The 13,553-nt window shown below is 46.3% G+C and overlaps 1 protein-coding gene across 1 annotated transcript in view; it reads right to left on the bottom strand.

The window, feature by feature from the left end:
- The window catches only part of LOC119458903 (prolyl 4-hydroxylase subunit alpha-1), a 36,421-nt gene extending 23,417 nt beyond the window's left edge, over positions 1–13,004 (bottom strand). Inside the window, exon 1 of the mRNA XM_037720762.2 lies at positions 12,673–13,004. Within this exon, the coding sequence (XP_037576690.1) occupies positions 12,673–13,004 (332 nt within the window). The remainder of the gene's footprint in view (positions 1–12,672) is intronic.
- Positions 13,005–13,553: the final 549 nt, after the last annotated feature.

Raw genomic sequence — 13,553 nt, 5'->3', positions numbered from 1 at the left:
CGAGCTAGGTGAACGATGCCGCATTTCGGCGGCAGATTCTTGGCCGCTCAAAACGCCGAATGCCCCAGTGTGAACGAGCCATAACTACAGTGTCCTGCGTTATCGCGCTGTGCTAGTTTTCTCCAAAAATTTGGAGGACGCTTAAGCTTCGCCTTTAAGAGTGGAACGCGATAGCATTCAAGATCCCTGGCTGCTTATCAGGCTTCCCGGCAACTGAATTATGTTTTCTCGTATATTCAAATTACAATCCGATGCTATCATGTCTGTAGGTTATGGTTAAGTCATACTTTAGGATTTTTCTGACATATTTAACTTTGCGAAATTCAATTTTGTTCACTAACGCCTTGCGCCACGTGGAGGGCCTGCGCGGTCGGTGTGGTTCGGGATGATTATTTCCGCCAATGACACCGGCGCGCCCGCGCCAACACCGACACCGGATTTTCTGCGACACGGGGCCCTTAACAATCGCGTTAAAATATACCCACACCATCTAACCCAAGTAACAATCACCCTATCACTAAGCGTAAATAAAGAATAATAATAAGTCAAATTTGGTATTTAGTAATTCTATTGGAGATTGTCAAACCAATCGGGATGTCCGCTGCTGCAGAAAATTTTCAGTACAAGTTATTATATCCTCTCGAATCATCAATTTCGTTATTCTGAGGAATTCGTCGCCGAAATACGCGGTGCAGCTTTCTTTACCTTAGTAAAAGCAGCGTTTGAAGACCCTTTGATTACCTTTTGCAGGTGTCGCGATAACTTGAATGTTAGTATATCTTAAGGGAGCAGCATAACTACGACAGCTATGTCATAACACGATGCTAGCGGCGCAGGAACTAACGCATATAGTTCGCGCCAGTAATTTTTGCTCCGACTGATCTTATCTATCACACAGGAGTGAAACTGTAGCACGAAAGAACGAGGACCGGGTGGGGACGCAGTACAGTCACTGACACACAAAACTCGCGTCTGTCCGATCCACATCGTTTCTTTCCACACTAAACTGGTGCCGCCGAAGACCCGACACGTGTTTTGTGTCAGAGCCTGTCCTGTGTGCTCGCCTTGTATTTGTTCTTTTGTGCTGCTACTTTATTCCTCTTCGCTAAGAAACAACCCACCCCAAGAGAATGTCTTGTCTTTCGACTTGACGAATAATGTCAATTACGTACATCTATACTCTTGTGCGGTTATCACCCTTAATTCAGGTTAAAGCGCACCAATTACTCTTAAGTGTTTTACTTAAAACAATTTTACTTTTATGAAAGACATGCATGCAGTGTTTCGAAAATACTTATGTAACGCAAAGCTTTCTAAAGGTACACATTTCAAATGATAGTTAACAGCCGTGCTAGTTCTCATGGTTCATTTTTCTTCTGTCAATTCTCGTGTTGAGATAAATATGACTGAAATTTATAGGAACAATCAACAAGATACTACGGCGTTAGACGTTGTGTTTATGCGCATTATAAGATTATGCCTGGCACAGCAGTCCGGTATCAAATAGTCCTGTGAAATTACTTTGATCAATTTTACCTTTAGAGGCGATGACAAACGAAACTAGTCAACACCAGCACAGCGGTTATCTACATTTACCTTGAGGCAGCGTCCCGGTGGTATACCTCTAAAAACGCTTCTATGTGGGCCTTTATAAAAATTATCATGAGAAGAGTTTATCATGAGTTTGCCGATGTTCGTATGCGTACTGCTAGTGGCAACAATGAGTCATGAGATTTAGCGTACTGTCGAGAAATCGTCTCTCTTGCCACTCAGTTTTACACTAAAATGATTTCGTTGAATTTAAATTGCTAAAAAAAAGAGCAGTGCTGCAACATGGGAAGAAGCAAGAAGGAGCACAATAACAGGGCGCTTTGTTTTATCAGATAATAAAGAACCAATTAGGCTGTGATTCAATCAGCGTGGAATGTACGCCACTAGAATTAGAACTGAGTTTCTATATGGAACAGGCTTAGTTCGTTCATACGAAGAATCCCTTCAAGTGGTATTCACCTGAGTTAGATATCGGTAGTACGTATTAGAGAGGTTTCGAGTTGCGCGAGCAAATAAGGGGTTGTCTGCTCTTTCCGCGCAACAAGTAGCCGTGCACAATTTCAACCTTTTTTTGAAATGCGACAGCATTTCTTTGGCTACTCTGCCCCACTTTGGCCAGTCAACTTGGCCTCGATACGACGACTGCGTACAAATAATTACGAAAATCGAGCCCCGACGAGAAACCGAACCGCGCCTGCAGAACGGTAAGCGAGTACCTATCCTCGGTGCCACGCCAAAAAAAAAAAAAAAAAAAACTTGGGAGACGCTTACACTTCGCCTTTAAGAGTAGAATGCGATAGCATTAAAGAGTCCCTGACTACTTCTCACGCTTCCCGGCAACTGCAGCTTAATGCAACCGCAATCTTTACCGGCAAACGCTTGGCACGAACGCTATTCACGAAGGCGACCTTTCTGTTTTTTTTTCTTTCTTTCTTTCTCCAGCATGGCCGGTGCCGCCGCTCCAGCGGATGCGCTGAGGCGAGCGCCGTCTGGTGGTACTGCAAGGAACCGAGCGGCGAGCGCCGCTATGTGATTGTCAGAAATTTTTCGCTCACGGTCAAAGCACGGTCGATGCTAGCGACGCCGTGCTTACTGCGTAACTGGTGGAGCTTCTGCCCCGTCATGCTACCGGAATGCCAGAGACGCTGAAGCTCTCTATAGTGCAGGGAAAGAGCAGCACCTTCGTCATGCTATCTCGATATCGGCGCGCATGCGCGTAGAGGATTAGAAAGTCTCCAGAGACGCGCAGTGCATTTGGCTGCAAAAGTGACGAAGGCATGCGGGCGCAACTTGACGTTCCGTTAATCGGATCCAGTGGGAGTTGAATGAAGTATTTGTGCTGTGCGAATCGGAGCTCTTGCATATGCTAAACAATCTTATTAATGGGTTCTGTCGGAATATAATTTTTATCTCTTTCAGTCGCGGGGCATGTGTGTCCATACCAAGACGCAACTTACTTTTGAATATCCTGACTTGCGACGGACAGGGAAAGAAAGCTTGAGAAATGCCCTGAATGTAAATGCTCTGCCAACGAAAAACCATATCTTAAGTCACTTTAGTACGGAGAGTTGTGCAGTGCGCTACCAGGTTTGACGAGAAGTTCGACGTGTTACTCTGCGTGACTGCTGTTACTTACTGTTCTTCCTCGCATCAGAAGGCCCTAAACTGAATAATAATCAACGCATCAACTTGTGCGGTTACTTCCTGTTCTTTTCTTGATATAACGCCCCTTCCATACGCGTCTAATATCCTTATTCATTCTTTTTAAATCATGACCACTGGCCTGACGCGACTCAAATATTCGGGCTACAGGCTCAAAACATTTTGTAGAATGTTTGAACAGTGTTTCTAGATTTCAATAATATATATAAATTTAGACGCTTTAACAATATTCAGGAAGAAGTTAGGACCCAAAATGCCAACACTGCGGCCATGAAGGTAGACGAGATCAGGGGAGCGAAACGTAAGGCAGCTGCCGAACCTGCAACTGTAACTCTCATGGTAGGCTCCAACGCCTCAAAAATAAATGAACGAATTCAAAAGCTAGAAACCTTATTCGACAAAACGTCTAGAGAACAAACAGCTCAAAACAAACAGCTCCCTCAGAGTATCGCTGCCCTTGGTATTGCTCTCACTAACCTCATGGCTCGCTTAGGTTCACTTCCCGCCCTGACAGAGAGCGCGGCTGCGGCTGACGTAATCGTATCACAAACACCAATCGTTCCATCCTCAGCTCACACACAGCCCACAGATTTCGATGGTCAAAAACGCTCTCGACCCAATCAGTCAGGGCGACGCCATATTCACGAAAAGATGGCGAACGCGACTAACACGATGCTATGGCGGTGGAATTGCAGGAGCTATACCGCAACAAACGGGCGGTCTCGAAATTTCACCTCCAAAACGCCGACCAGTCACCTGACATAATCGCATTACAGGAGACATTGTCAAATGCCTTACTGACATCCAGTATGCTTAGTCGGCTTCGAATTACGTGCTCCATTACCTTCCTCAGGCAGGAGGTAAGGGAAATAGGTCGAATGTTTTCCAGGTTTAGTGCCTTGCCCGGCTTGGGAATAAAGTAAAATTGACTGGGTCTGCCGCCTTCAACCAATTTACCATTTTCAATAAACGACCGGCCACAGCCATACTGGTACAACGGAACCTCATGGCAATCCAGCATGACTTGGATTATCCAGAGATATCTCACACTCTCGTCGAGCTCCTTCCCAACAAACGCTCAGGTAGCAGCGTCTACACTTTAAACTTGTACAGCCCGCCCAAAGACGCTAGTACCCACACTGCCACTCTCCTAAGAAAGGTCAGCACACTAACGGGTCACTCACAACTGATAATAATGGCAGACTAATGCAAAATACACCGAATTGGGCTACACCAAATGTGACCGTAAGGGAACTAAAATCTTGGAAGCGATTAGAGGCTTGGGATTTACCTTACTTATACTCCCCGACCGTCCGACCAGAATTGTAAACAGCGCCAGTCGGAACGCATCCCCCGAGTTAACACTCGTTAAAAACGCTGACTCAGTTATTTGGGAAAACACTGAGTGACACCTATGCCGCGACCATTATCTACTTTCCATCACGGTACTCGCTAAAGGCTGCAAAAGGAAGGAACACACAACTAAACACACAAAATTGTGTGTCTTCAGATTCCTAAGAAACAAACACTCAACCTCCATCATCGAGGATCTCGGCGGTAGAGGTTGAGTCCACAGCAATTACTGAACTTATGAACAAACACTGGGCGTCTGGGATACTACCACCAAGTTGGAAACAAGCTAGGGTAATCTTTATTCCCAAGCCGGGCAAGGCACTAAACCTGGAAAACATTCGACCTATTTCCCTTACCTCCTGCCTGAGGAAGGTAATGGAGGACGTAATTCTAAGCCGACTAACAACTTATGCGGAGTCAAATGACCTCTTATCCCCCACGACGGTAGGATTTAGGCAGCAACTATCCACACAGGATATAATGCTGCAAATTCAACGTGACATCTTAAATCCGGGACACATAAAGGCTGCCAGGACCATCTCGAACCTGGATGTCAGTAAGGCATTTGACAATGTGTCCCATGCCACCGTACTCGGCAACGTGGCCCAAATGAACGTCGGCAGTCGCACATACAATTAAATCAGAACTTTTCTGCATGAACGCACAGCCGAGCTGAACTTCGGCGACGTCAAAAGTGACAAAATCACCCTGCGGACACGGGGCACGCCACAAGGAGCCTTGTTATCCCCATTCCTCATTAACATCGCCATGCGTGGCGTACTCGCGCTATTGGATCAGATCCCACACGTCAGGTATTCACTGTGTGCGGATTACCATATGAACCTGCACAGGCTCAGATGGGCAAATATGCGACGCGTTGCGAACAGCAGCTGACACTGTACAGGAATACGTACAGAAAGTGGGCCTTAGTTGCTCACCCAAAAAGTTCGAGCTCCTAGTAATCAGAAACAAGATAAAGAAGGATGACTACGCGAACAAGGAACTGAACTTCCCAATAAAAATTAGAGTACACGGAAACGTCATCCCTAGTGTTCACACAATAAGGGTCTTAAGAATGCTAATCCAGCATAACACCCACAAGACAGAAGCTTTATAAACAAACTACAACCGTACAACAAACAACAAGACTTCTCAGGAGAGTGGCAACCAAAAACAAAGGCATAAAAGAACCAGACTTATGCCGGTTAATCCAGGCCTCCTAAATCAGTCGAGTCGTCTACTCCTTCCATTACTGCCACCGAAGAAAGGCGGATGTGCAAGAACTAAACTCCTTCATTAGACAAACATACAAGCGTGCTCTGAGAATCCCCAGGTACGCATGCACAGAAACAACTAGGTTTGGGAATCCACAACACAGTGGAGGAATTAATCGAGGACTGATCCCAAGAGGAAAGGCTTTCGCGCACCAAGGCAGACTTGCAAATACTCAGTCGCCTCGGCCGACGCGCCAGTTCCACACTCAATAACAGGGTTCAGTTGGCAGCGGCAACTCGTGCACACTTCACGCTTAAACCCCTGCCTAAAGATATGCTGGCAAGGATACACGATGAAAGAAAAAGGCCAGGGCAGAAAAACTCGCACAAACCTTTAAGGATCGCCCAAACGTAGTGTGTGTTGACGCTGCTAGACGGGCGAGAGACTGTTACACCATATGTGCGGTGACCGGCCCCGGTGAAATTCACCGAACCCTGCCACCTAGGGCTTGTACATTTACTTATGCGTGGCTTAAAAACAATATTTGAATAACTATAGTGCCCGTTCTTCACACAGTTGGGACTGAAGTTTTGAGGTTCGAAAGCTCCATAACCTCCCCACCACATGTATGCTCAGATTGAAAGTTAATTCTGATGTTTTACGTGCCAGAACCACGATCTCATTATGAGGCATGCCATAGCGGGAGACTCCGGATTAATTTGGACCACCTGGGAATCTTTAACGTGCTCTTGCATTTACGTACATGAGCATTTCTTGCATTTTGCCTCCCCCCCCCCCCCCCCCCCCCCTTCTCAAGTTCGCCACGGTTAGGATCGAACCCGCACCGTCGAACTTCCGCGCAGCATACTGAATTTCAAACAGACGGCTCTCGCTGTACCGAAACATAGAAAAAAAAAACTTCTTTGAGACGTTTGTTAATTTCCTTTCTCGTCCAGCGTTGCCAAAAGCAAATTTCTTGCTTCGAAAGCAATATGCCGGCCATAAAGGCGCCCTGCAACGTGTTTTTCAAAGTGATGAGTATTCCGGCTTATGATTGTTCAACGGTGCGTTCACCGCAGACCTGAGCCTAACATTTTTCTCATACTCTTAGTATAGAGAGCCTATAGTTCATTACAGAAAACCACCTGCTCTTCGCCTTCCTGAAGTCCTCACAATTTTTGGTGAATATTCCTGCACATATAAATGTACAGTACGATCCGTTGTTAAAGGGAACACCCAATCAATATTTGGCTGCCCATTAAAGCTGAATTATAGCACGAAGGCATGCAGACTATTGTTTACGCCATTCAGTCCGTGCCATCAGTCATTTCTTTTTTTTTTTTCTTTTTCTTGATAATGCAGAAGTGGTCCATTTATATTGGCTTAAAGGGGTACTAAAATTATATTTTCCACTATTAATTTTTTACATTATATGAAGGTCCTAGACCTCTAAACCCTAGAAAAAATTGTGAGAAGCCTCAGATCGCCTTTAATAATTTAATATAATAGTTGCGTTTCTACAGCCAGTTTCGGTTTCATTTTTAAGGAGGGAATTGCATCGTGACGTCACAATACAGTACCCTCCCGAGGAACGAAACTGACACTGACTGTAGAAATAAAAAATTAGATGGGGTTTTACGTCCCAAAGCCACGGACTGTAGAAAGGGTGTTATAATAAATTATTGACGGCGATCTGCGGAGTGCCAAACGCTATTCGAGGTAACGCGAAGGCAAGTCCCATATCATGCACCGCGCAACTCACGCAACATGTGTGTCACGTTCGGGGGCCCCACAAAAGCTCCACGCGTTAATTATTATTCAATAGGCGTCACACGTTTAATTAGGCTGTCCTCGAGAGCAACGACACGGACACGTGGTGCGATTGCTCTATAGGTCGCGACTGCTCTGCGGCGTCGGCACTCCCGTTAGGCCTACGAAGCAGAAGTATGTATGTAGTGGCAGACGGCGCGCAGACAACGCCCGACGGCGCCAGAAATAAAAGCGGGAACGTTTCGCCCCTTAGCTAGGTTTTGGTCGCTTGACCGCAAGGGGTGTGGAAGACCTCCCCGACAGAATGGCATATATATTTCCGCGCGGGTTTATTCGATCGCGCGGGGCGATGGGGCATCGGCCTCTAAAGCATCGTTCATTGCATGCACGCCTCGGCGTCGTCTGCACTCACCGCATGAATGCGTGCAGAAGGCGAGGGTAGAGAAGAGGAGGGCGCCACTGCGCTAAACGATCAATCATTCCTTCAGGTTGGCGCGAGCGAGCCTCTCGCTTTTAGCCGTGCCCGCAAAAAAAAAAAAAAAAAAAAAAAAGCGCGCTAAGGAGGGGCTTGGCTTTGTCGCATTAGAGCTGTACAGCGTTGACGAAGCTGGGAGGCGTGTCCCGTCTCCGTCAGCGCGCCCTGACGAAGACGAGTCCTCTTCTCGAAACGCTGGCTCCATAGTGAGACATCCCTTGTTCGAGCTCCGCTAGTTTATTCGTTACAGAGTCATTCTCGCGACTAAAGCTCATTCTAACCAAACCTAACCTCGTACTGTTCAAAGCCAGCGCCTGTGACTCTGAGCCGGTGGTGCAACTGCATCTCCAAGTGTAGTTTATAGCCCACACTCTCGTGGCCTACGTATCTTCTTGCCGGTGTCTCTCTCCCTCTTTTTGCACTAGAATATACTTTTTTCTGAGCAACAATTTCGGGTATCTTCGGTTATACATTTATACGGTACATATACTATATATTATACGCTTATACATTCGGTTGTCTGAGTAACCGATCGAATGATGATGCACAAAATATGGAGAAAATAAGCAACAACGTCCAGCATACATTTTGCCCAAATGTAACCCAAATTACAACACGTGAAGTTGACAACGATGTGTTCACTACGGATAAAAGCGTGTCAGTACGGTTGCTCTTGGGATTGATTGACACCAGTGGCATCTTGCAAAAAAAAAAAAAAAAACTTTTTATCCAAAGGTAAAAGCGTTTCGCGCCAAGTGACAGCAAGTTGTCGTGGAGTAATGTTGTCGGGTTAGCAAGGCGAAAAGTTTCGTTCAAATATGGGGCAACTCTCGGGCAGCTCTCGGGCAACTTTCGGGAAACTAGCTCGATACTTCTTTAGTCATGCTGGAAAAATTACCGGCGGATGAAACGCTTTGGTGCTTGCGTGCTCAGCTCTGTAGCTTGCACAACACTGCATGGATTTAGCGAGACACAGTACAAGTTTATGCGGCGAAGAGAGGGAAGGGTTTAGGTGCTGGCGGGCCCGTGCAATCTTTGATTGTCGTCCGTCGCGGTCATCGACTGTTGCCCTCTTTAGGCTCGAAGTCACGACCGTACGCACGCACGTGTTGCAGGGGGGGATCAGTGGCGAATTCGCAAACCCGCTGCGACAGCTGCGCGGCAAATGAGAAGGTGAAGCGCCGTTGTTTTTTACGGGCCTGGGGGGCTCGGACAACCTTTACGAGGTCGAATGCGGTGACGTCATTGGCACGCGCTGTTTTTTTTTTTTACACTTCGGCGTGAATACTGCAGATGATTGGCCTTGTGCGTGTGCGCGTGTTTGTCAGTATGTCTGTGTATAACGATAAAGTAGTAGATAACTATGATAGCAAGCGAGTCCGCTGAGTACAGAATGCAACCGCTTGGCGGATGTCTAATTGTACCTAAATTGGTGATCCCGACTCAATGTCGACCATATTTTATCATCTGCAACGATTTAGTTATCACTTTTTCTCTTTTTCTTCCTCGAAATGTACGCTACACGAATAAAAGTTCAGTTGGTTATGCCTCATTACCCGTTTACTTTCTAACTGCGTAATAGTTACTTCTACCGATGTTGCTATAACTTGTTGTAATTAGTCGAATGTAACAATAATGGTATTTGTTTCTGGTATATTACACATTTTAATATGCTGTACGTATTAACCGATATACTTGCATGTTTGTAGCTCAATTTAATTCTAAACCAATACAATGTTTGCTATTTTTATTATTTTTTACAATAATTGTTGTAACTGTTGTATATATTTGAGGCTCCATACAGTCTTCGACCTCGGGACCTCCTCCTGTACAATATTTCTCTTTACTGTATCTTATCTAATAAGAATTAAAACTCCTTCATTCACATAGCTGCCGCCATATTTCCATAGCTAGCCCCCGTCGTTCCCGCATACGTGACCTTTCCAGTGTTTCTCGCATAATTGCGCGTTACAAATGTGTGTACACAGGTTTGGCATCGTGTACTTCCGAATTCATGTAACAAATGCGTATAGATGCACAAATATATATAAATTTAAATTCTCTCGCTGTGCTTACTTTTTTTCTAGTTTTTTAATGTGTGTCGAGCGCAAGTTGTGTGCACTCAATCTTGCTCCTGCAGCTTTTTTAACTTATTGGACGGAACTGATAAAGCTGTTAACCGTTTCAAGTTGCGCGCTTGTAAGTTTCATTCCAAGTGTGCCCGAACTGCTGCTTTTCCAGAGTGTTGTGTATTTGTGTAAAAGGGCGCCGGGACCCCGTCAGCCATTGCTCGCGTTTTTGTCTCGGCCTCCTCATCCACCATGTCAGAGAAAAGAGATGAAGGAAAGTAAAACGCAACTCTATATCGATACACAGCGGCAAAATGGATGAGTGAGCAAAAGAAGGTATCTCATGCAGGTTATAAATTAGGAAGAAGTGTGTGTGTGTGTGTGTGTGTGTGTGTGTGTGTGTGTGTGTGTGTGTGTGTGTGTGTGTGTGTGTGTGTGTGTGTGTGTGTGTGTGTGTGTGTGTGTGTGTGTGTGTGTGTGTGTGTGTGTGTGTGTGTTTGTGTGTGTGTGTGTGTGTGTGTGAGAGAGAGAGAGAGGTCCCGTAAAGCGTATAACGAATCACCAGCGTTCTATTGAAGTTTCTATTGAAGTTTCTATTGAATTCAAGATTGGTGCGAAGGAAAGCTAAGTGCCGTCGAGGACGGTAAACAGAAGATACGATCAGGTGGTGTGATGTAGTCAGGAAATTGGTAGGCATAATATGGAGTCGGTTGACACGAGACAGCGGTACAAAATTAAGCATCGTTTCGCGCAGCCATCTCCTTGCAGTGAATGTAAAAAATGACGAAGATGATGAAATAGTCATGCTTCCGTTTTTCCAATACTTAAAAAATAATAAAAAGATGTCTTCTTTTTTGCACGCCTAACCAAAATACGATTATGAAGCACGTCTATAGTCCGTGACTCCGGATTAATTTTGACCACCTGGGGTTCAACGTGCTGATAAATCTAAGATCACGAGTGTTTTTTTTTTTTTGCATTTCGCCTTCATCGAAATGCGGCCGCCGCGCGGCCGGTATCGAACCAGTCACCTCGAACTCAGCAGCTATATTTACTAGCCACTATATCGCGGCAGCTAGATAACATTTATTCCCGCAGTGATAGGATCGGGGTTGGCCGCAAGTATAGAATCAGCCATCGTCCACGTCCCGCCGAATGACGCTGGTTCTCGTCAGATAACCGAAGTTAAGCATGCAGCGCGTTAGGGTTAGCACGGTGCCTGGTGTCAATTATCGGGAGCCTGTCCAGCACGTGAGAACGACGAGTGCTCGGCGATACTATCGCATTCGCGTGACGTAATGCTCAACCAGCCAATGAGCGCGCGCCTGCAGTGATACTGTCGCCGAGCCAATACTATCACCGAAATTGATCGTCGCAGAATACGTCCCCAGATGGTGCTTGCTTGCAATCTGCCACAGGAAGCCTACATGTGCATGTAGGCTCCCTAATCTGCCACGTACTATAGTTCTAATGTCGGCAGTCAGTGAGGCAGTTTCTGTGGCCGCGGCCACACGTCCGCCCTTCGATTCCTACCCCACACTTATGGACGCATAACAACTAACACTCATGTTAGCTACATGACAGCGCACGCCGCAATTCTTACGCGCGGGATGCCGAACATGCGCAACTTCGTCGATGCCACCCTCGATAAAGGGGCCACGATGGCATTTATGCCGGACCCCACCAATTTCCAAAACCACTCCCGTTTCGGCACAACTGTACGAGAGATGGCCCGAGACTTCGCGCGAAGATGAGCAAATTACTCGTGCTTAATTGGCCAGCGGATTTCACTGTAAGAGTATATCCCCAGCTAAAACCACACCTTCCGCACGGTTTATCACGACGTGACCTTACTCTCATACCGCTTGGAGTTGCATTCCACAATGTCGACTTCTCCCCGATCCCTTTGCGAGAATTGTCGAATGTGAAACTTGTGAGTGCTAACAAACGATGGCGCGCCTTCTTCGGTGTGATTTTCCTCGTTTCAAAGCAAAAACAGAAAAGAAAAAAGAAAAAAGCGTTCTGCACCACTCTCAAAACCAAGCTTCTCAACCGTACGTTCCCTTACGAAAAACACTATTCTTAGACCCTGGTTTCTGCCGATGTTGGCCCAAGCTGCACTAAAAAAACGATAGTGTGCTCGTTTAAAGCATCGTGACAAAATTAAAAACCGTAGTCCTTATTAGTCGCTTGCCCCGTTGTCGTGCGGGACAGATTCTCTTCATATCTCCTTTTTACACCCTTCCAGCGATGTGGTGCATTGATTAGTTACGGATTTACGGTTCCAGAATTCTTCCTGGAGGCCCCTGGTGGCCCTCTCTCGAGTTCCAGAAGAACGTTTCAAGCCAGAGGCACGAATTCAGGTCAGGCAAATTCACGTACTAACCATCATTGCCATGGTAGCCGAAGATCGCAGCGCCGGATTTCCCTATATTAATTTTAGTGGGCAACTCTAAGAAACCTATGGCCTCCGCGATTGCGGGTGCTGGGCGCGCGAGATCTCGGAGGTCACGGTCCAGCGATCTGGTTTTTCATCTCTTACATTCTCTTGTTTTCTCAGTATGAGGAAACTCTTACGTGTCGTAGTAGTCTCCATCGTCGTCGTCGTCGTCGTCGTCGTCATTGTCCTCGAGGGCGTCCATGTAGCCGAGCATCTCTTGGCAGTAGTCGAGCCGCTCCTGCTCGCGGTCCAGGTAGTGCGCCAGGCTGCGCACCACCTTCGCCTCGGTGGCCTGCAGAACGCGCAGGTGTGTGATGGCCGTGAACAGCTCGGCATGGCAGGCGACCACGGCGACTGCCAGGACGACCAGGAGCCAGCAGCAGGAACGCCGTGGGAACGTCGCCATGATGCCCGTCTTCTTCTTCTTTGTCCTTTCCCTCTTGCTCGCTCGCCTCCGAGAGTGGCTCATACCCACTAGGGGGGATTGGTCTAGCAGAGGATGATTTAAGAAAAAAATTAAACGAATCTAAAAAAGAAGTACTATTGAGAAATGTTGAATAGCTAAGAAGAATGAAGTCCGATCGAATTCAAGAATTTAGCAAGGACGTCGTCCTGATTAAATTATACCGCTCACGACAGCTGCACCAACATCCCTGTGATAACGTACCAGAGAAGAGGCTGCCAAAGATAGAATATTGGGAATCGTTATATTCAATCCAGTGCCATGAAACTGTTCCTGTTTATTTTTTTCTCTTCTTTTTAACACGAAAGTGCTTTATGCCGGGATAGGCGATGAACTTCCTTTACAGGATGCAACGGATGGTGACGTTCGGCGCCAACGAGTGAAATAAGTTTTAAGGTGAGAGCCTTAGATCTCTGTTTCAAGGTAGCATTGTGAGGTGCAGAAAATATCACGTGACGATTTGCAAAGTTAATTAGTGATTGGGTCAAGGTGCATTAGGAGGGATTAGGGTGGATTAGCATGGAGTACAGTGGATTAAGGTTTATTTATTTATTT

This window comes from Dermacentor silvarum, chromosome 7 (assembly GCF_013339745.2).
Source record: "Dermacentor silvarum isolate Dsil-2018 chromosome 7, BIME_Dsil_1.4, whole genome shotgun sequence".
Taxonomy (NCBI): domain Eukaryota; kingdom Metazoa; phylum Arthropoda; class Arachnida; order Ixodida; family Ixodidae; genus Dermacentor; species Dermacentor silvarum.
This window is presented reverse-complemented; position numbering and strand designations above follow the sequence as displayed.